The sequence below is a fragment of the Ammospiza caudacuta genome, chromosome 7 (genome assembly GCF_027887145.1).
Source record: "Ammospiza caudacuta isolate bAmmCau1 chromosome 7, bAmmCau1.pri, whole genome shotgun sequence".
Taxonomy (NCBI): domain Eukaryota; kingdom Metazoa; phylum Chordata; class Aves; order Passeriformes; family Passerellidae; genus Ammospiza; species Ammospiza caudacuta.
Window position 1 is genome coordinate 19,140,751 of NC_080599.1, and position 24,380 is coordinate 19,165,130.

The 24,380-nt window shown below is 41.1% G+C and overlaps 1 protein-coding gene across 1 annotated transcript in view; it reads right to left on the reverse strand.

Moving 5' to 3' along the window:
- DNM3 (dynamin 3) overlaps positions 1-24,380 on the reverse strand; it is a 171,053-nt gene that overhangs the window by 41,107 nt on the left and 105,566 nt on the right. Inside the window, exon 16 of the mRNA XM_058808196.1 lies at positions 14,201-14,312. Coding sequence (XP_058664179.1) covers positions 14,201-14,312 — 112 coding nt within the window. The remainder of the gene's footprint in view (positions 1-14,200; positions 14,313-24,380) is intronic.

The window sequence follows — 24,380 nt, forward strand, 5'->3', positions numbered from 1 at the left end:
AGAGTTTAAATACTGAGGAGAGGTCAGGAAGAGAAGCTGGTAAGCATAGCCTAGAATTTCACACCTATGGGCACATTACTGGCTTAGTAGATTTAACACAGCTCCTGTCTCAGGCTCAAAAACGTAAAATGCAATAAAAAAACCCCACAAGGAAGTGCAGTGGGCTGCACAGCATCTGCCTGGAGGGAAGGCTGACACAGGCACGGCTTGCCCGGAGATCTCCCTGTGGTTCAGCCCTGGCGCCATCAGTTGGGCTTGAACTCAAAAGCTGTGGAGGGAGGTCATTAAAAGTGATTCTGCACCACTGAAAGAGGCTGGGAAAGGATTCAGGCATATGCAAGGGAAGGGATGTGTCTCTCCAGCTCTGGTGATTTCCATTATGGAAACACAGCACTTCACAGCTTTTAACCTTTATGCCGCTGAAGTCAACTATCAACGTTCTTTACAATTTTGTTTTCATTTCAGCACATGAAATGCAAACTCCAGTTTGGGTAATGTCAACAGCACGTTCTCCCTTAAACCACAAGGAAGGTGCAGAGTTGAAAAAGCAGCACAAGGCAGAAAGCTGAGAAGTGGAATCACACACACACAGTGATCCCACCAGCAGGTTGGCCAGCCAGAACAGTGATTTTCAACACTATGGAACTCAGAGGCAGTGTGAGGGGAAGCCAGGAGGTTCAAACCATCCTGCTGGCTGCAGGGACAACTATTAAAAAAAATTAAGAGGAAAGTCAGACCCCAGAAAGAGCACAAGACACTGTGTTCCAACTCTAACCAGCTGAAGGAAAGTTTATATAAAAACAATCACTTTGTTAGTGACTCATAAGGAAAGAATCCCCAAGCTTTCTTCAGGGAAACCCCAGTAAATAACATGTCTAAAAACACATGAAGATGGTGCTGTCTGTTCTGTTACAATACTCAGTCCACATGATAAAACCTTTGGCAGAAGAACAACCTACTGAGCACAGATCCTTTTGGGAAACCCAAAACCCAGCAAGAACTGTTGTGGCTGCTTGCTAAGGCTGCCTCATATTCCAGCTCTTGTGTGACATGTCTAATCCAAACTGGGGGAAAGTGGGGGGAAAAAGGCTTTTTGCAACAGCTCCTCTGTTGACTACATGCAGGTGCACTCTCAAGATACATAAATGCCTGGATTTCAATGCAAATGCCTGGATTTCAATGCATTCTGCAGGTTTCAAACTGAATTTATGGGTTCAAATATCCTGCCACACCACATCCAAAGACAGAGAGTGGAAAGGTCACTGCATCTCTCTCTGGAGCATCTAATGAGACACACAGCAGGCTGGGCAAAGAACAGTCCTCTGTCCAAAGAAGAGGTGGATACACTTTACAATGTAGAGCTTCTTTGACTATGAAAGGTTTTTTCCTTTTATTTTCTTTCTTCTTCTCTCTCTTTTTTTTTTTTTTTTTTTTTAATTAGCTCAACATTTTGGAAGTATGCATTTTTAAGCACATCTTCCAGCAAGAGACTTTAAACTCAGTAAATTTGTAAAAATATGAGAAATCACAGTGGTTTCCCAAAACAAATGACCAGATCTGAACACTGTGATGTCTGAACTTGGACTGACTGGGAAAATCCAGGTAGGAATATTAACAGAAACATTCTGTGTCAAGCAGAGATTATGTTCTGTAGCAAAATACTTAGTTTTTGAAGATATCCAAGAGGACTGAGTGGGAACCTGGGAGCAACTCCTTGGACATTTTATCTCACTCTCTGATGAGTTTTTAGTCTCCATGTGAATGTAGACATGTTATTTTGCACTGGAAAGCTCCCCTGCCCAAAGTTATACCTTTACAACTAGAATAGAACATGTTTTAGTTTATTCTCAGCTGCTGTAGAGCCATAGCAGACTCCAGAAACTTTCCAGGATATAGCCAGAAAATTGTCAAGAAAATAATAGAAGATTGAAAGCATTGAATAGTCATTCCCAAGGGGCTGAGAAGTTACCATAGAAAAGAGTGTTTTTACCCAAATGCTCAGCAGCAAAAGCAGCAGCATCACCAATATCTGAACTGTAATTTTCCATTGTCATCTGGGGGTTGAATTTGGAATGAATGGGGTATTTGTGACAATCTTTCAGGTATTTGTGACCATAGCTTAATGTTGTTCTCCTTATGATGAAACGTGTTTTATAAAAAGTTATGAACCATCATTCTACAGGCCACCAATACTGAAGAAGCATGAGCAGCTGCAAATAAGATATAAAGAACTCTTTAAAAAGGGAGCATCTTTTAGGTCAAGTAAATCATTCCAACATCTCAAATGGAAGATTCAACTAAAAGGAGCATAGACAGGAAGACTTTGCCTGAAAAAACCCCAAGCAATGCATGGGAGAGGAACAGGTCACTAGAGAAAAGATGTGTATTTAAATATTCCATTGGAGATCTGAGCCTCACTAGAGAAAAGATGTGCATTTAAATATTCCATTGGAGATCTGAGTTCCTTTGCTTTGCTGCTCAAAGACAATTACCTAAGAACCTGGCACTTCCAGGGATCCACTGGCAATGAAGAGAGAGTAAAGCAGTTCACAGTCAAGAGATCCAGACTTGGAAGGAATAATCAATGATTATTCTAAACACAAACTCCCAAAAATGCAATTCCCCAGTAGGAACCCATCAGAAAAGAGCAGAATTCTGATGGGAAGATGTTGATGGTTCCAGACACTAATGTCTTTGTTCAGTGTGCCTGAACAAAGACATTAACCAGGGTCTTGGAAAATAGACAGACACTCAGTCTTGAGTACATAGAAGGAGGGAGAACTTCATTGCATGCCCACATCTAGGATACTTCACAAGGATTATTGCTGTTTTATCACTTGAAAAACTGACCCAACACATGCTTTTGAGCCATTTTCATACTCTAAGCTGAGTGGTTCCACCATGTAAGGATGGACACTCGAATCAACAAGTGTCAAATTTCAGAGAAGAATTGAAGAGTGTCTGAGAAATAATCACAACAGGAGGATTAATCCCCTTTATATTTAAAAGACAAGAAGAAAGAAATCCCTGCATACTCAAAAGATGTTGGAGTGAGGTATTTTTAAAGAACAAATGTCCTTTGCTAGGCAGACCAGTGCCAAACAGGTAATGTGCCCCAAACCCCTGTTTCTGAAGCACTCTAGTGCTAGTGACAAACCTTTAACAAACAACACTGTCCTGCAATAATTCATTGATTCTCTCATGCCATTCTTGGACTGTCAGGAACAACGTTCTTACTCTCAGTTTGTAAAATGGGATCCTGATCTGCAACTGCAACTTCTAGACAAATAGTATCTATTCCCAATATTAAAACCAGCTGCTGGAAAGGCATCATGCTGGGGCTTACAAAAGAAACTGCACAAAGAAGAGGGAGCTCAAGAAAATAAATGGGACATGGGGCAGAAATCACAGCCCCAGTGAGACAAAGACAGGATTGGTTCTACGAAAGGAGAACTTTATTTTAGCAGAACTCTAATCAGACTGCAAAAATCACTGGAAAAACCCAAACAGTCCCCAAAGTCATGCGACACTAAGGACAACAGTCCCACTCACAACAGGTGGAATTCTCACTCTCTGGAAGCGATGTCATTCACTTCCCCATGCCAATCTTCCAGCCTGACCATGGCCCAGCCTGGCTGAAATGAAACCATTTCTGAGCCCACACATTCACCCACCACATTAAGAGGTATTTGCTGCAGAGCAGTGTATAACTAAGAGGGAACTGATATTTTCAAACTAAAAAGACAACTGAAGGTGAGGTTCCCTAAAGCAAGAGTCTTGATTTGCACCACACCAGGGGCAACCCAGGTGGTGTTAAGGACTGCAGACAGTTCTGCATTTTGGTCTCAGGAGAGAGACCACCACCTGTGTCAAAGCCCTCAGTGGAGAACAGCAGGGAACTCTGCCCACAGAGCTCCTTGGTGCACAGAGCTGACATGAGCACATCTCTGGAGTGTTTGCAGCCACACCTAGAGGCACAGGTGATCTGAAAGAGAAGCTGAGCTTTTTGAGGATGCTTGCCCTGTATGCAGCTGCAAAAGTGGATAAAAGTTAAGCTAAAAAGAGCTAAGGTCAGTCCAATCTCACACTGCTACTGAGAATTTGCTGTCTGAATCAGCCAGATAACCTTTAATAACTATAATTTAGAAATTTGGTACAGCAGTTATTTCCAGGCCATGATCATGAACAGCTCCATATTTGTACACAGTGCCAGCCCAACACAGCCAGGGACAGCTGGCCTATGACTGCAAAGGCTTCTGTTCACTACAAGAAGGTTCCTGCTTCTACTGGAAGAGTATCTAGAACTGAAAATCAAACAGTATTAAACCAAACTACAACTGAACATGAAATCACACTGCACAGGACTGATTTTTGTCATAGACTTTATCTTCCATTCTCTGGGTTAATTTCTTTACTTGATTTCCATAAACGCCCTTAGGTTTGGTGCCACCAAGTTTAGAAACCCCAGCTGTTGAACAGGTCAAGATAATATTGTGCAGCAAATGCAACCAGAAAGTTTGAATATCTCCTGCTAAGGGGTCTGATGGGGCCTGACACTGTGTGTTACTGCTCTTGGTAATTTTGTACCTACCACCAATGAGCTTCTACCTAACTCAATAATGTGACCTGTTACCTGAACTCAGGAGCACATACAATGGTAAATAATTCTCTACTTTAATTATAAATAACTTGTTCATAGAAGAGGAAGAGCAGAGGTTGAGTTTCAAAGAAAGAATATAAAGGAAACAGAATGAGATCACTTGTTTCTCTGCTGCAGGAGCAGAGGCTTCAGGAACAAAGGTGTGAAAAGTCACCCAAATACTGCATTGATCAGACACCTGAACATGTCCACAGACAGCTCTTCCTAGTGAGAAACCACCATTCTCCAAACTGGCACTCCTGAGATATCACACACCAAACACAGAAGAACAGGAAAGACACATCAGTCAAAGGCCTCAGTGGAGCTGAGGAGTGACCACAGAACAGAACACATGACATCCTGGAAGGAGAGCTATGGAACTAAAGAATGCAGCTCCAGAATGGAGGGGTTTACACCCTAAATATGGGGCTTGATTCTGACTCAGTACAGGGAAGGTAATCCTAAACCTGTCTCCACAAAAAAGGTAGGTAGACAAGGTTAAAGAAATCCAGGATGAACTATGTCAGAGTAGGCATTGCATATCTTCATTTTAGTCCAAAATACAGTCAGGGAAAGCAACATTCAGTTTCTGCTCATTATCTTGTTTTCCCTTCTAGATGAGAAAAAGGAGTATCTGGCTGTTCACCAGCTGCCCTCCACCCTCCTGTCCAATGATGACATTTCCTGTTACACTGTAAATGCTATGGAAGAGTGAGCCTGGTGACATTTTTGGCAGGAAAAAAAATCAAATTTTTATTTACTCCTAATTTCTATTCAGCTTTTGTGCAATTACTGACTTAGAAGATAAGGAAGGTCTTTTAGGATTGTCCCAAACCCTTATGATAGTTGTGTGTTTCCTCCTCTGTTCAGTCCCCCTCAGGGGTGATCCCACATGCCCTTCCTGACCACAGCTATTCCAAGAGCTGGAGCCACAGGGACTCAAGCTGCAGGTATCAGCCTGGGCTCCAAACCACCTTTGTGGCTGAGATTAATACAGCACAGCCCAAAAACACCTTCCTCTCCTCCAGCCAACTTCCAGTGCTCATTGACCAGCTCTGGGAAAGCACCCTAAGAGTTTGCCCATGTTCACTGCCTTCCCCAGGGCAAACCTCACTGAATATCCAGAATGGGGCTAACATTCCTGAAACTTCACAGCCAGACAGCTTTCACCTTTCTGCAGAGTTTCATCAAAATCCCTCACTGGAGTAGAAGTGGTGTAAAAACTAGCTGCCCCATAAAAAATGAAGAATTTAAAAATATTTTCAGTATGCAGACGTCTTGCCAAAAGCACAGTAAAGAGCCCACCGTGAATACAGAAGAGAAATAAAAAATGTTTGCTCATTTCTAAATTTCCTGGAGTTTGCTTAATGTCAGCAGGCTCAGCTACGAGCAGGAACATAAAACCCTGTGACAGCCATTGAACCCCCAACCCCAGCAGCAGCTTTGCCCAGACTGGCTTTGGAACCACTCACAACATCAGCCTGCATCTTGTTACACTCCCTGCCACTGATGCAATCCTGTGAATCTCTTCTCCCCTGGCCATTTTTAACTCTCTCAGGACAGAAATTCTTTTACTCTTACAGGAATATGAAGCAGGGGTCCTCTGTTTCTTTGGCAACATTTGGGGAGCAAGGTTTCATCTTTTCAGCTTTTGTTTGAAGGAGTAAATATTTAGGAGAAGCAGAAGATAGCTTTCATCTGAAACATGTTTGCACATGCTTGGAGCAGCAGGCAGGGAGCAGGGGACTGGAAAACAGGCTGCCATTTCCTTGCCTGCCTGCCTTTGGACTGCCTCTGACCCAGCGTGTGCGCATGCACCCTCACCCCTGGGGCTGCTCCTTTACACCAGCACTTCCTTGTAAAACCCAACTCATCTGTTCAAAGCAATGACTGAAACACTGTCTATAAAATTATGGCATTTTTCCACTTGAAAAAAAAATAAATTAACACTTCATTTAAAAGTTATTTTTAAACCTACTTGGCTTGAAGCCACCTTTAGTCACAAGTGAAATGAATTCTTCTTTTCCTAGAATTCAATGCCTTCCTTTTCTAAAATAGACTAGTTTAAAAAAAGTAAACTCAGTAAATGCAGAGTTTACACTTCTGACTCCACTGTTTTGCCCTCTGACATATCAGCAGTTTGCTTTTCAACAAACCCAAACAAGTCTTTACTTTTTCTACTTTAGGGAGTTGAGCAATGCCAGAGCAGAACCACTGGATCTGGCCAGGGCACTGGCAGAGCATCACCACAGCCAGGAATACAGTTTATGTCTGGGAGGGAACTGAAGCCCTTTCAGAAACATGGCCAGACTTGAAAAGAAAGCACCAGAGCTTTATTCCAGTGTGAGACACCTCCAGCTTCTGGCACTGCCCCTGCATTTACAGGGAAGAGCCAAGCACCAAACACATTAACTGGGAGCACTGCTGTCATACATGCAGGGAGAATGAGGATCCTGACTTCACTATGTTCCCATTTTCCAGGACTGTCTCAAGAGACAGGAGGACATCTGGACTCCTTAATGAAGTAGCTGATCTGGAATCTGGGTTTAGTAACACTAACTCCCCTTTAAATAAAATAAAAAGTTTTTAAAAAATGGGGAGAGAAAAGAAAGACTTTAATTTAAGCCATTAATATGTCACCAAAAAGTATTTGAAGGACCAACAGGCAAACTGACCTGACAGGAAGAGTATTTTCCTTCTCTTTTCAGGGGGACTCTGCTTTTCCCAAAGAGAAAATGCCAACTAAATTACACTGATTTTATATTCAGTGACCATTTGCAGGCTCAGCATTATCTACACAGTGACAACTTCACTGAGATGTGAATATGGAGTTCATAGACTTTAGTTCTACACATTCTGTAAAGGGTATCAGCAAGAACAGCAATGCAAAATAATTAGAAGGCAAGAAATTTATAGTCACTATATGTAAAAAGGAATTTATAGATATTTTGGTTTTCCAAGTCAAAGTTTCTCAAGTCTGAGATCAGCATTTAAGTGTTTGGTACTTTGAATCAAGTAGAAATTATTGGCTAACTCAGGGCTTAATGATGACAAAGAAAAGGTAACTTTTTATATTAAAAAGTGGTACTTTAAGCTTTTGAGACTTTTCTGTTGCTTCTGTTTTATTGCTTGACTGCCAAGAGATTCAGAATCAAAATTTCCTAAGGTCCCAGCATCTATCTACTCTTTAACCTAACAGTGTTACAAGCCCATGGAGGTGGACTCTGGGAGAATGGTTCAGGTTTTGGTATTGTTTTCAAACAGCAGCAGCTGGAGAGTTGTTTTGAGGGGATTTGGTTTTTAAATGGGGGTAAAGAAGGTGCACAGGGTAAGCAGCAAATCCCCAGTGGTGGGTTAGGACAGTCAGAAGCTCTCAGTGCTCTGCACAACCCTGGACAATTCTGCACTCATTCCCCATGCTAGGCTGTGGAGCTCAGTGTTAATATTAGCAAAATGCAGCCTGCCAACATGTGCTAGCTGAATGAGGTAGGTCTCCATTACCTCATTCCACACGACCCTTTTACAGATTTTATCCAACAAAGCTTCTGAAGATATATTTATCTTTAACCATGTGAGAAATCTCACTTACAGTAATGATTGTGCAACAATAAAAAGTAAAAATAAAAATGATTAGTAGTCCGCTGACGATTATAAACCCTCTTCACTTCCCTTCCTCCCCCTTTTTCTTACAGACTCATTACTCCAATGTTTATTTTTACTTTTGCAAGTCCAAGAGTGCAAAGCTAAAGGCAGAGGTATAAAAGAGGCCACAGTCTGAAGGGATGGGTGAGTCCAGGATTGTGACATGTGAACACAGGGCAGGATCCAGTGCAGGAACAGCACACTGGGCAGCTCTGGAGGAGGGTTCCAGCTCTGGGAGCAACCCAGGAAAGCTGTGCCAGGACAGGAAGGAAGGATCCTGAAGCTTTTCACCATAAAGTTGCATTAGAAGCTTTAAGACACTGCCATTGTCAATCTGCCTTTCCTCTCCCCCCTGACCTCTTCTCAGAAAATCTCTGGTCACCTCTCAGATTTATCCATGTCAGTTCCCAACTCCACTAGGTACAAAAATCTCAATACTGTGGGGTTTGAGTCTCTGCAGGCAGCTGCAGGCTGGTTCTATCTGTCCAGCTGGGATCAGGAATGATCTGTGTGGAGGAGAAGATGATGAGACACAAATCCTTACAAGGAACTGGGTCAAAGAGAAAGACCAGGATGATTTCCTGGAAATTTCTTTTGGAGTTCTAGATGACAACCCAGGCCAGATGGAGTTTCTGAACCTACAGCAAGAACTGCCCTTGGCTCAGAGTAAAGGAAGAGCTAAGAGCTCCCAAATCCTCACATCTCACAGGCTTCTCCTCTCCCTGCTCATGGGTGTCCTGCTGGAATCTGTCAGCTGCTTCTGGTGCTGAGCTCCCTGGAGTGCCCCACAGCTCTGGAGAGCAGAGCAGGTCCATGCAGCTCCTGCCCTCCAGACTCAGTTTGGGCCAGCCCCAAGAGCTCAGTGTGTCCCATCCCTTCCCATGTCCCTTCACAGAGCATCCACAGTCTCCGCTGAGATCACAGCAGCATCCCCTGCAGCAGCAAAGCCCTAAGCCAGCATGTTGTAAAGAAACATTATAAATACTACCTTGACAGTTTAGTGTACACAGTTAACATTTACATTTCACACCACCTCCTATGTAAAGTCCCTCTCTCCATGCCATCAATTCTCTTATTCTCTTAACCCCTCCCCACCCAACACTAAGAGCACCTTTTCTCAGGCAGGCCAACAAACCAGAGTATTTTTGGTGCTTCTGAGCCCAGCCACTGTGGAGAGAGGAAACCAGTTAAAACCAGTTTAACCAGTTTTTGACCCACTGTGGTAAAAAACTGGTTAAAAATACAAAAATTAGAAGCAGACAAAATTCCCCAACCGTCAAAATCTTTAAAACCCACCTGGGTGTTTCCCAAATATCCCAGAAAGCTTCTAGCTCATAAAGAGATGCTACAGGCAATATTTAAAGGCTGCTTTCAACATTTGCTCTGGAGCATCTTTTGATGCTCCAGATTCACCTTCCTAAGGGTTAATATACCAAAACAGGAAGGAGTGGGGGAAAAAAGTCACAAAAGCTGTATAACTCCTTTCTGAGGTATGACAAACCCTCTCTGCATCTTATTCCAAAGTGTGAGATGTGCAACTTCCATTCTTAAGCTCAGTAAAAATGGCATTAAAAAGTCCTAACCCTGGGAACTGCATGATTATTCGTTTATCAGATCAACATCAGCAAAACTGTCTTTTTATGTGCTGCTTGCTTTCAAAAAAATACCCTACCACGCATATTTCAGTTCTCCCTCTCCACACCCCACACCCTTCTGCTGCTGTCCAGCTGGAACACATCAAGGGTCTAGAAGCCAAGTCAAATGTTGACCCCACCCTCCTCCATCCATTTTAAGGCACCTTCAAAGCCAGTACACTGATCTAGTTCAGCTTAGCCAACAACGCCAGCAAATCTGTTATTTAAGACTTTAGTGCTGGGTTTTTATAACTGCCCATTAATACAAGCTTTGATGTATGGTCAAAAAAGCCAGCTGTAATGAGTTTCATCAGACTGTAGTAACCTTTCCTCAGAAGGTCTTTATTACTATACCTTCATAATCTTTGGGCCCAATACTTTTATAGAAGCATTCTTACTGAACCTCCTTAAAACCAGCTCAGCAACACTTAACACTCTTTCCCCAAAATTCAAACAAAGAGCCAGTTATAGTTTTTCTTGAAGATACTTTTGCACCCACATTTTAATGATATTTTGCTGTTAAGAGCATGCAGGCAATAGGTGTGTGAACTGAAAGACAAACTAATTTTCATTACAAAGTCCTTCAGACAGGATACAAAAGGATTTTGTAAAAGGACAAACAACTTACTTTGTTGCTCCCCTTTGCAGGATGCAGCACAAAAGAAAGAGGGGGAAAAAAGAAACATTAGTTATATTTATTTTACATGCATTCAGCCTAACTTGTACAGTTCTGGAAATGGCTCAAACCAAATGAGGAACTGACTCAGGGAACATTCACTGAATCCTGGAGTCAGACAGCTTCCAGGGGAACACAGGACATTCACAAAGGACTTAAATGTTCAGCAGAGCTGTTTTCCTCACTGCACAAACATTCTGACCCAGTGCAAACCAGGAGCAGCTCCTGGGAAGTTGCTGGATACAAGGGAGAAGAAAAGGAGCCTGAAGTGACGGATGGGATGGGATGGGATGGGATGGGATGGGATGGGATGGGATGGGATGGGATGGGATGGGATGGGATGGGATGGGATGGGATGGGATGGGAGCCAGAGGGATTTTCATGTGTTGCTAACACTGAACTTCCAGTACTCAAAGCAACCAGCTGGGCTGAGCCTTCCACGACAGCCATTCCCCACAACTTGCCAGCTAATGGAAAGTTTCAAGATTCAAAGCATTTTAAAAAGCAAATGTTGAATTTTTAGATTAGTAATAAAAATAAGGAGGAGATGGCAATGGGGGGCAGGGGGGGAGAAGGAATGGGCGGTGCTAACAAGGTAATGTGTGCACAGCAGTTATGACAAACATCTGGGCTATTATTTTGGTTTAATTGTGAGTTTTGCCATGAGCTGGCATGAACAGTGTATATTATACAGTGGGAAGGCAGCCAAAATAAACACCAGCCTACACCAGTTGAGAAATACAGTCTGGAAAGGTTAGTCACAATGTTGTAGTCATTTTTTTAACAAAAAAAGGAGGGTTTTGGATGCATCACTCCAGAAAGCCAGCAGCAAAGTCAGCTGGTAAATGGATATCCCATTTCAAAGTGAATTGGCCACAGGATGATTTATATCAAGCAAGCTGACTTGCATATGGGTTGGAAAAATAAAAACACTGATTCATTGCTATCTGGGCGGCTGTCAAAGCCCACGGCCTCACAAAGGCAAAGGGATTGGGAAGGAGGGGACTTGGAAACTGCAGAGAATTCAGAGCAACACTGAGGGCTGAGCAGAGGTAATTCATGGGACAGTGAATATGGGAACACAGTCACTGTGCATCCCCATGGACAGAGGGACAGGGAAAACAAGCACAATGAAGCAAGGAAATGGAGGAAGGGGGTGATATGTGGCGTTTATAGTATAAATGAGATTTGTTTAGGCAAAAAAGAAAGATTATAAATCTAGAACCTTGGATTTTAGCTTACAGGATTAAATGAAGAGCAGAGAATCCATATTAGTGGCAGCAAGTACTGAACCCCATCACCACTGTAATCAAACAACTGTATGTAGCACTACTAAAAAAAAATCAGCAGAAAATGAATATTCTTAGATTCTTAGTTGAGAGATTTGTCCTTGGTGAGAACTCAGAACACACCTCTTTAATCAGTGCCAGATTCCTACTTCTCCTTTAGTTTTCATTTCCAAGCAGCAATTCTGCTTCTGGTGCCAAGGCCCTGAATACTCAGAGTTCCCAGATGTGCCTCACAGGTAAAAGAGAGAGAAGTTCACTCTGGGAAGGGGCTGAGGCACCTCTTTGCCTTTTCAACTCTGGGATCATGAAGTTGGGGGGAAGCACTGAAGTAAGACTCGAGTTGCTGCCATTTCCTGGCAGCCCCTCCTACTTAAAAACATGGTCTATGAATCTTTGAAGGAGAATAAAAGACTGGGGGGTGTCTCTAAAACAATCTTATATTGTCAGAGGAAGGTGTGAAACTGAGGAGCATGCACAGGATTTTCATGAAATGCTGTTCATTTTTATTTAGGATTCACTGGATCTTCTAAGGTACCTGGAGCTTTGGAGATTTTGTTTTGCAAAATTCAAAACTCTGAACAGCAGACTCACAGTCCACATTTGAACCTCCTAAGGAATAAAGTTTTGGAGGCCTAGAGTAGCACAGAGCATCTTTGCTGAACAGCTTGATAAATTACTGGGCAAATTTCAAACTACAGGCATTTGGAACAATAATATTTACTCTTTTATAATGTAAAGATAATTCCAGCTCAAAGGAGAACTGTATTTTGACTCCCTTCTATTTCTTTCAAGGAAGTCTCTCATCTTGCATCTAAAACTCTTTTGACAGACCAACTTTAAACAAAACCAAGAATTCTTTATAAACATATTTTGAATACCAAGTATTTTTAGGGAGAAGGGAGAGACAGGAAGACAGAAGAGAAGTTCAGAAATCCAACTAGTCTGTCTTGTTTAAGGATAAAGCACCAGGTATACCAATATGTTAAAACCATCACAGAACACAAGATTAAACCAGAGGCAGCAAGAGTCTTTTGTGAAGTCATCATTAAAACCCAAGCAAGAAAAAACCAAAGCAACACAGAATATTGGTCCAAGTTATTAATTAGGTAACCTCTCATAACAAATCCTTGTTACATAGCTTCTGATATTCTTAGGTAGGAACAGATCTACTGGAACAGGCAACATATGAAAAGTCACCAACACTGTTTTACTTTCTAAAAGTAAAGTCTCAGATACCCGATAGATCTCCTGTTAAATGCATATTTTCACTATTCTCTAAAAAAACATCATTACCATCATTACTGTTTATTTCTATAATAATTGGAGAATCCACTAGTATAAGAATTTCTTATTTATCTTTTTATGGCAGTCTTGAAACTCTGCATGAACAAGTCCTGGAGGAGATGCAGACAGAATTGTACTGGAAGCCATGCAGGCATCACAACCAGGGGAAGAAAAAGATGAAGAGAGAAGACAGCACAAGAAGACCCTGGACTCAAGGAACCTGGCCTTCCCATAGAAAACAATCAGGAGGAAGAGCAAATTCATGAGAATCAAAGCATCATTCCTCGGAGCAGATCTTCTACCAAAGGCATCCAGCACTCACTGCAGAAAGGTGAGCTGTGAATTACAGAAACTTTAAAGGCTCAAATGCCAGGTATTTCTGCTAGTCAGCCTTCCCTTTGGATACATCTCAAACCTTCACTTGAAGTAAAACACCAAGATATCCAGGTCCAAAAAATATTAAATAGTAGCTGGACATATTCTGTTTCCCAACTTTCTGTCATTTCTAGTAAATGAATAGAGGCTTTTTATTGTATCCTGTTCAATTTGCTCCACATGATGATTAGCTGAGTAAAATTGCCTTTGGAAAGGTTTAGCATGTGTTTCATACACAAAAAATGATGCAGTGAATAAGTAAAATAAATATACATGATTGCCTGGAATGCTGCTGTCAGTTCTGTAATCCAGAGCTTGAGGGAATAAACTCTTCAAAGCACATCTTTACCTTAGAAAACATTAATAGAAACAATGAAGCTCAGGAAACCCCAAATTGCTCAATGCTTTTACTACACAGATCCAATGAAAAACACGTTGGAAGCTTTGGTTTGTGGTCGGTTGGGTTTTCTACACTGAGGTTTGACGCACAAATTGGTCTTAAAATATTTCATTATGAATATTTTAGAATTACCACAGTACAATGAAAAAGCTGCTCTTTGTTGAGATATCTGCATCAGACACTGTGTTTTCCCAGATGATACAGTTGGTTTTTTGGACTCAAACAGAGCAGCTACTGGCAAAGCAGTGAGCTTTAACTTACTGAGGATTTATCAGGATAGACACCGGCTCGTAGCAGAGATGCCTTCCAGCTATCCACCTCCTCTTGGGAGTCACAGGCTAGCTCAAGGAAACGGTAATCCTTGTAAACATTCCTAGAACAAAGAGCACCACATTGTAAAACTAACATTTTACTGCTCTCTATCATGCACACAGCATTTAAAATTAAAAATCATTTGGGATCGGGAATTACTCGGTAATTGTTGTGCACAACAGACTTTATGGGACAGGTGCTTGTTTGATAATTACATGGAGTACTTAAAAATATCTTTGAATGTGACAGCACAGCTCTGGAAATAATAATCACCTAAAAGCACTGTGAAACTACTTAAAATCAATTTTCCTGCTTTTGCTAAAACAGAGCACTTTTAGGGGAGAAAAGAGTGTTGTGATGAAGACGACAAACACGTAAGACATGCCAACATAACAGCACAGCTTGTGACGGATTGCTGCTGTAACCAATAAATACCAAAATCATCACTGATGCAACTTCTTCCCATGTGAAGTCCTTTCAGTCCAGTTTATACCCTTTCCAGGTTTTAGACATCATCAGTAAAAGAGGAAAAAACCAGCAATGATAATCAAGATATTTTTAAACAAACAAAACAAACCTCAGATGTCTCTCATCATAGTAAGAAAACTGGGACATGTTTAAATCAAGTCTCTTACAGGTAGTTCACATAATGAGATAAATACAGAGAATCACTTAATGGAAGAAAAGAGAAAGGAGGGAAAATACATCTGTAGGAAGGTGGTGCTTGTAAATTCTTCAGTACACAGAACAGATTTTCCCCTCTCGGTTTAGCCATTAGTTTCTGAATTCCAATTCTATACACAGAGCAGATCACTGTAAATTTGTCAGCCAACAGTCTTTTTAGGAAAGGCCACAAGCTCAGCTGAAAAGGGTTAGGAAAGCACATTTTGCTAGATCTTAACAGTTGCACAAGGATCAATCTTCCATCCCAATCACACTGTTGTTTTCCCTCAGCAAGCTGTGCAGGAGAGGGGTTGATGGAGATTGCTTCACTCTCAATGACAAGGGGCCTTTGGTTTCATTTCTCCCACATATTCTGAGAGGGAAAAAGCCAGAATTCACTGTAGAACAAGGAAATAAAGCTATTATTGTCACTGCCTAGACAAATTTCTTTAGCATTTGGGGACTGGTGGGATCTCACTGCCACACTGCTGGAACACAACTGACTTGATGTAATTTCCACTCACAGCAGTGATTCTCTCTTAACCAGCAATGGCACCAGGCACCTCACAGCTTTGCTTTTTAGGGGCAGGAAACAGGTTAAAAAAAGGTAAAAAAAGTGGAATTTAACCTGAGCAAGAAGCAGCCATGACTCCAAATAATTAAATTATCACCTATGAAACCACAGCACAGCAACCAGAGCACACCCACTCTGAAGAGAGCAAAATGTGGTAATTTTTAGCAGGCTCATAGGTTGAATTCAAAGCGGCAAAGAATAAAGAACATACTCAGAATTATTTTCTTACATTGGAGATTCAATTCTCACCAAATTCAAAGGGCAAATCTGAGCACCAGGCTTGCACTGGTGCAAAAAGCCAGGCTGGAGGTGCCACCAGGGCATTTCCTTCCCACAGAAACCAGCCCCAAAGGTCACAAAGAGGCACTAATGGGCCTGATCCTACAGGATAGCCAAAGCCACTGACAGGATGAATAACTGCTCTGTGAGTTCTTTTATTGATTGAGAAATTTAAAATATATCCTTTTTCTCCCCTGACTCCAAAAATACTAATCCTGTCTTAAAGCAAATAATAGCCTGGATAACCTTATCAGGTGCTGTTACCTTAAACTGAGCAAATACCTGAATTTTATTCAATTTGCAATATTGTGGAACTCCAAGACAGCATTTACTGAACAAAAAAAAAAAAAAAAAAAAAAAAAAAAAAAGTCAATTATAATAAATTTTTAAAAAAAGGGGAAAAAAAGAAGCATAATGAAATTGCCAGAGGAAAAAATGTTTTAATTTATTGTTAGGAGAAACTTGAAACTTTTACTGAGATAAGCTTCTCTGGCTAAGATAATGAAGCAGCTATAACTTTGAAGAACTAGGAAGCTGAAATGGTAAAAGGGTACTCTCAGCAAAGATGACTAAAGATAACAATAGAGCAAATAAAGGCTGTAAAACATAGTGATAGGGAAGTTCCAAAAACACTTATCTGCAAGAGCAAAACAACATGACACCAGCTTGTGAAAACATTTTTTCAGGCCTGTCATGTTATATATTACGCTTTTTGGAATTTTGTGGCTTGCTGCAAGCAGCGTGGCTGTGTGAGCAGGGATTTCAGCCAGGCACTCTGAACACGTGGGAGCTGACAGTCCTGCATTCTGTCCCCGTGCCAGGATTCTCCTGGGGCTGGGGACACCTCATGGCCAGCAGCTGATGTCCCCACATCCCCCAGGTCCTCCTATCTCCCTGTAGGATCTGAGAGTTCTTTTTTGTGCAGCTGATTCTATTCCACCAGCACTGCCAAAGACCCAGCAGGTGTGAGGGACTGAAGGATGCACACCCTGAGTGCTCCCAGCATTGTCCCAGCAGGGCAGGTGAGGGATGCTTGTCTCCCAGCTGGATTCCTTGCTGCTAGACTGCCCCTGCCTGTCTTTCTCCCAGAAAGGCTGACAAGCATAGGAACTTTTCAAAGGGAAAAAAAAGCCAAAGTAACTTCTTTCAGTAACTTCTGAAAAGAGTGTGTCCTTTTCCTGTTACCAGGGGAATCTTACAAAAACACATTAACATGTTTTACTCATTAGGAATGCATCGGCGTCTCATGGAAAGCTGTAAAAACCTTCTTGAAAACAATTCAGATTGTCTGTTTTCTTCTCTCTTCCACTTCTTAAAATTGCTGAAGCCATCAGCACAGCACCAGTTACTACTCAAGCCTCACCTAGGTTCTCCATATGGAATGCTGTGAAGTCATATTCTCACCCTCACCTCTAGAGCAGCTAAATGGGATGTTGGACATCAAAGACTATGACAGAATAAAGGATGCCAGGAAGGATGAACTCTCAACAATACCAATCTTGTTGATATTCAGGCATCTGTAAATCTAAGGGACTACAGAAACAAGATAGAGAAAATGGGAACATGCCTAGAAGTACCATCTGCAAGTAGTATTTCCCTTGAATATTAAAACATTTCTTAAATGTGAACACATAATTGAGGAAACTGCAAAGCTGTGTGCATCTACCAATCTACCAACTCTACTTCCTCCTGGAGTCTCATCACTGTAATTTAAATATCATGCATAATACATGAAAATATCACTGTTGTGGCATATCTGGAAATCAACATAATACTGGTAATAGTGCCTTTCTTTCCCAGAGTGAAAAATACAAAAGGCTACCATTTGTTATCTGCAGATTTTATTGTACTCTAGATAAATAAACCTCAACATGGAACTGCATTTCCATTAAAATTGTAGCCCCACATTTCTCTTAACAGAGAAATGTAAGGCACATCTTCCCAAGAATATTTCTGGGTTTCACATTCTCTGAACATCAGAGAAAGCAAACACAGTTCCTACCACTTGCTGTGCCTGTGTTGTGCAAAGTAGAATGCAATATTGAGGTTGTTTACCCACAGTGATGGTGTTTTGTTTCCTTGGCTTGTCAGGGCCAGGTGTGTGTGTGTGTGAGGACTGTTGGGTGACAGTCACAAGATTCAGTGTGCAGTGTGTGCAGCTGTGTGCAGAGTGAGTGCTTGGCAGATTCAGTTTTAGATGTATAGAATAATATAGTATAATAAAGTAATTAATTAACCTTCTAATATCCATGGAGTCAGACACATCATCCTCTCCCCTTGACGGGGCCATCACAGCATTGCAATACATAATTACTCATGAGGATGAACAGACAATTGGACTAAAAACATCATTTCCAGTTCTGGAAGGTCCCACACTCAGGACATGCCTTTTCTAGGCCAGGCCCATCACCTCAAAAGTCCAGCAGCCACCCAGCTGTGACTTTGCTTACCCTACAGCGTTTTCACTTTATTCTCACCTTGATTTCTTGATTCCTTTCCCCTGTATATTTCAGGGCCTAATTCAGAAATGTTTCCTGAACTCCTCCCATCAAGAAAAAATCCTAACAGGAGTGGATTAAAGTATTTGAAAGTGCCCAAGAGGAAAGTGAGAAATGCCAGATAAGTTTGAAGACTGACCCAGCTGTGAGTTACTGAGATTTCCCTCCCAGCCACCCTGAAGCCTGGGCTGTCAGCACTGCCTAGGGAAGGGCTGACTACCTATAAACCCAATTTCTGCAGTCCAGGGGCAGGGAGTGAACAACACACCTGGAAACCACCCAGAAAGAACAGCCCTTGCAACACCAGTGGGTTCCCTCCATGGTGGCTGCACATCAGAATGTGCTGAGCACATCCCCTGCTGCACATCAAGAGGGACTGTACCTCTTGCAATTTCTTAATAGTAAGATAAAGTTAAATATTTATCTCCAGCAAGCCTAGAAAATTTGGAAGGGCAACCACATTCCAAGCCCAGTTAACATGTGTGATTATATATGAATGCATACTCACATATAAGCATGTGCATGGAGAGCTTTTAGGTTGAATTGGATCTGGATTTCACTAGCCAAAGTTGTACTAGATATGCATAAAATTTCTTTTCATACAGAGAAAATACAAACCAAAATGAATTAAAAATGCATTTATTCTTGCCAGTGTGAGAGGAGACAGAACAACCATTACACAGCAAGAACAGTGACATTTTTTAGAACTGGACCTATAAACTACTTAAATCCTCCAAAGAACACAAACCCATATTTAGCTTCAGCAGGGACACTGGCACAAGGGAAACTACTCACAGACTGAAAGATACAGGAATATTTTCTTTTACAGGGATTTCAAAGTGATTTTTTGGTAAACATCTCATCTCTATTAGGATGGAAACAGAACTAAACACTAGAAATCTAGAACTAAATGCAAATTGGTCCCATTTTATTCCATGAAAAACACAAAAGATTGAATTCTTAGGTATTTCTCACTTGATTGAAATTGAAAACACACAGAATATGGGTTTCATGAATAGTCACCTAAAATGAAAAGGGGAGAAAATAACAGAATCCAGACACTCCAGCTACTGGGAAAGGTAATTTTGGATGAAATTGTACATTTTCTATCTATTCAACCTGCAACTCCACTGTGCACAATCTGCTTATTCAAATTTACTCTTAGTCTGTGATTCTGGACACCTGTAATTGCACAATGACTGGTTTGAGCATATGCACCTATTTTTTTTTTTTTTTCAAATAGAAAAGCTCTACCAGAAGCTCTGCAAATCATATATTTTGAAGAAACAAAAATGGCCATCTGCTCTGAGTTAACAGCAGTGACTAACATTTTCTATCAAGGCATACCATTTCAGATCACTCCAGTGTGAATGCTAATTAAAATTAATTACACATGACTCTGAAGATTCTTTTTTCTCAATATCCAGAAAAGCCAAGGAGACAATCTCTGAGACAATGTCATGAAATAATTACACTTAAGGATTTTGCCATCTGTGTCATGTGAGTGCTCTCCCAAAAGCACATTAATCTTTTCAAGCACACACACCCAAGACACACAGAAACCCCCCAAGTTTCAGGTGCAAATGAACAGAAGATGTGCTGCTCAGTACATAGGCCAGCCTTGGCAATGAAGTATCTCGAGTCCTATATGTAACCCAGAAGAGAAATGCAGCCAAAACTAACACCACACAGGCCAAAATCCACAGTAGTAACAGGGACTGCCACTAAAATATTCCAGCAGTCCCTGGAGGAGAAGGTTTCATGCCTTTGGTGGTGAGGGATGGAAGCCTGGCCTGGAATCTGCCTTGGGGCCACACAGACACAAAAGCTGCCCCCAGCTGTCAATACCTGCACCATTCTCTCTCTTGTCATGTAAAAAATACTTGTCAATAATGATAAAATAGAATATATTAAAAAAAAAACCCCAACCTTTTTCTTTTTCTTTTCTTTTTTTTTTTTTTTTTTAATAAGGGAAAGCTGTTGGCAATAAAGGCTAGCTATTCCTTGGGTTTGTATATTTTTCCTGTTCTTAAATATTGTACTCTCCAGCATTTAAGCAGTTTGTTTAGAAATGTTAGCAGGTTTTTTTTTTTCTGAATTAAATTTGTAGGGCTTTTTAATTAAACAGATTCTCTCTCTTCCATTTTGAACAGAGAGGGCTCTGAATAGCTTACAGTCCAGCTCTTCCTGGGGCTTAGCTTTCTGAGTAATTCAAAAACAGTAACTAAACATACATCTCATTTTAGGCTTTCTCCTTTAGCCTGGCTTCTATCCAACACCTCCTCTGACCCGGTCTCCTTTCACTAGTTCCCTTTATTTTGGCTCCTGCCCAATTTCCCTTATATATGGACAGCAGTTAACCAGTTGCTGCCCATGGCCAGAAATTCAGTACTTACAGCTCTGGTACATTTGGAGTCCCAGAAACAACTTGTGCTCCAACCCCTTCTGGAGCAACCCAGAACCAACAACATTTACCCAAAACATGCAGTGATGCCTCTCACTGAGCAGACACAGAATCATTTCCTGGGTCCTACCAGACACCAGCTCCCTGTGCAATATGATTCCTGACAGACAGAGTGTACTCAGGAGTCAGGAGCTACAATTCCTCATCTAGCAGTTCTATTTTCGGTCCTATTGTGTGCCCTCAAAATGGCCTTTTGCTCACTCTTCTCTGGACATTGATCTGTCTGTCAGATTAAAGAGCTGTTTGTATAGACAGGCAGCTCTGGAGCAGGGATGGCACATTCTGTCCCACTGCTTCATGATTCCTGAGGGGCACTTTGCTCTCAGGAACCCACTCTTGTGAAGCAAAGGGAACAGTTCTGTGCTTTGCACTGCTCCTCACACCCCTCTATCACACAGAAGCACAGATGTGAGGAAAGCAACACCATTACTCAGCTTCATCTGGGTCCTGGTGATGCCTCAGGTTTGAGCTTTTCTATTTTTCAGGTTCTGTTCTGCTTTAGTGTGTGGGTCTGGGCTTCATATTAGGGGATGGTGAGCTCTGTGCACAGAGCAGGGAGACAAAACAATTCCTGCTCCAGCTGGGCACCAAGGACAAATTATCCAAATCTCAGCCCCAAGAGCATAAACAACGTGGGCTGGAGAGAGAAAAACAAGCAGGATGGGACTGCATGGGCTAAAGCTGGAATTGGACAATTAATTCCAATGTGCAAATGGAGCAGAACTTATAAAATTAAGAGATCCCGTGACCAATTGTGCATTTTGTGACCATTTTGGTTCATCTTGGGTGTAGCCCTGGCTGGGCTCTTGTGCTGCCCAAGGTGGATCCATTGAGGCCTTTAATAAATCCCTACTTTATTCTTTAGCTCTGTCTGGCCTCTGTTCTAGGTCAGCCTGCACAAGGCATCACTGGTTGGGCAGGAAAGGAAAAGACACGAGAACTGGTGGCATCTTCCTCTGCAAGGAAAGCAGAATTTCCCACATTGGTTCTGCTCCTCTGGCTCCAAGGACAGAAGTGAGTCTGAAGAGGAGCAGAGGAAGGCTGCAGATCAGGGACTCTCCACCAGGTAACCCTTCCTCACTCTGTGGTTGCTGCTCCCACTATTGGTACAGAAGGCTTGAAAAGTCACCAACTTAACAAACACTTCAGCCTGCTCCCATTTATAACCCCCAAAACCTGTACCTAGTAGAATCCCTACTCCTCTAAAAGAGAATTAATCTCTCCAGAGTTGGAGAAGAGGTGGAAAGCAGCATTTTTTTCTGCTTCTAGCAAATGAAGACAGGTTTTTAAACTTAGCATAATTTCTTCAATTAAAAGGGAAGCAGTATATAAATTGAGGTGGAATACAGTAATACAACAATTCATTGACCAGTAAATCAGGAAAAAAGTGTAATGAGGCTACTGCAAAGGCAAGAGATTACTTTAGAACAACAGACAATCTGTCAAAATAGTACCATGTGGATCAAAAGGGAAAGATCAGTGACTGCTTGCCCTTCTCAGGGGAGATGGAGAGGTAGGACTTGCACACATCCTTAAGGGAGACATATTTAAGACTACAGTTTTTGTTCCAACGTACAGTACTTGGGTAGCAGAAAAAGCACCAAGAAGTGAATAATTTTTACAAGAAATACATGGAGAATAGATCAAATATTTGGAATTAAATCCTGTACAGACAGTAAACCTTCTGGGATGGACAGAATTTGTTTTCTTTGTTCTGGAGCTCTGAACAAAAGTCTTACCCACTCAGCAATGAGAACAGGACAGGTTAATCTACTGAATGTGAACTGAGATGCTGACAAAATCCTCTCTTGTCCATTTTCAGCTCTGCCTAGAAAGTCAGTGGCTACATCTACACAAATTCACAGTAAGCTCTACAGCACTACTGCAAACATTCTTTCTTTTCCTATAGCGGAATTATTTTAAAATACTCGATATATTTGATCTCTTTTTCCAGTCTAAAAAAAGCCAGACTTGCCACGAGTTTCCTGTGGAGAAGATGGTTAACACAGAATAGCACTCACTCACAGCTTTAGGTTAGACACACACTGCTTGAAACCACAGCTCAACTGCAGTTACTAAAGGCAGGCTGGTGCAGATGGATGCAGCCAAAAAGATCCAGGAATCACAGGGCACTCACTCAAATTTACTTTGGTTTAATATCTACTTCTCCTAAGGTAAGGAAACTGGAGGACTCCATAGCAAAAGCCTTCCATAGTGTCTATAAATTAAGTAGATGGCCCTTTCAAAAACTTTAAATGTATGACTTACTTTGCAGAAAAACAAACCTAACCTCCCAGTTAAGTAATACTGTAACTATTTCAGGCAAAGTTTTCCTTTTCCCACCCTCACCTTTTTTTTTTGTTGCTTTTCTAAAGATTTAATAAGAAAGTAACAGGAAAATAATTTAATTATTTCACAGCAGAGCCTTTTCATAAACACACAATTATGTTCATTTCATGAGAATTTATCTTCACTGTGAAATCAATCGTCACAGTCTCCATTTACTCTACATTACCAAGTCACATTTGATTCCTGTCAGAGAACTGTTGACTTCTGCAGTAAATCAAAATGACAGATACTGTTAGGTTCCTTCTCCATCTAGCCCCAGTCTCAGCTAACTCAAGATGGTTTTTCCTTCTATGCAGTGCAATGAGTATTTTCCTGGTAACTATATTTCAGAGCTGGAAAGGTTTTCATAAATGGAAAAAATGCAGTGCATAATCCAGGAAACTATTGAAATGTACAGTATCAGAAACATATGGCTGGAGCAAATACCTATGCAGTGAGGGGCTGGGAATGAAAAAGAGAACAAGCTTATTAAAATTCTTCTCCTAAAGGGTTTTTGCTTGAAAATTAAAATAATTTAATTGAACATTAAGAAAGATTTCGTAGTCAAGGAAAAACATGCTGCAGATTATGGGGGAGGGGAAAAGAGATACAGAATAATCTCCATGCTATCATGGAAGCTGGAACAGATGATTTTGCCTTTGTTCTTTAATGATCTACATCTTAAATAGCAAAATGGTTCCATAACCAGAACACTCAGTGGGCAGACTTCGAAAGCTGATTTCTTTCTTAGTTGCTAAGGTTTTTTTAATTAAAAAAGCAACCACTCCACCACCCCCCAACAAAAAAAAAAAAAAAAAAAAAAGAAAAAAAAAAAAAAAAAAAAAAAAAAAAAAAAAAGAAAAAAAAAAGAAACTAAAGAAACTAAGGTAATTTTTTACATGATCTTTGAAAAGCAAGCCATACTCACACACACAGAGATCAGAAACCAGAATTCAACAGATTACCACAAAGTAAAACAACAGTAAGAATTCTTATTTCAATGTATCTTTATCAATTCCCTCTTTCAGTTTCCTTAAAAATGGGGGATAGGAGACAGTCCCCAGCCAGATCACTCTACTTGAGATCCAATATTCCTATTTTTGCTGACACATCTGTCAATTCAGGATTCAGAGGAAAGTGATACTAATCTTGTTTTGACCGATTTGTGCCAGGAGGCAGATTTTTACAAATATCAAAAATCAGCTGTTTTACAGTAACAGAGAAACTGCTGTTTTAATTAGAATTCAATAAATATTTCTTCAAAACAAACTTCTGCCTCCCTTAAAGCTGCAAGACTGACTCCATGATCTGCCTCTCCCAAGG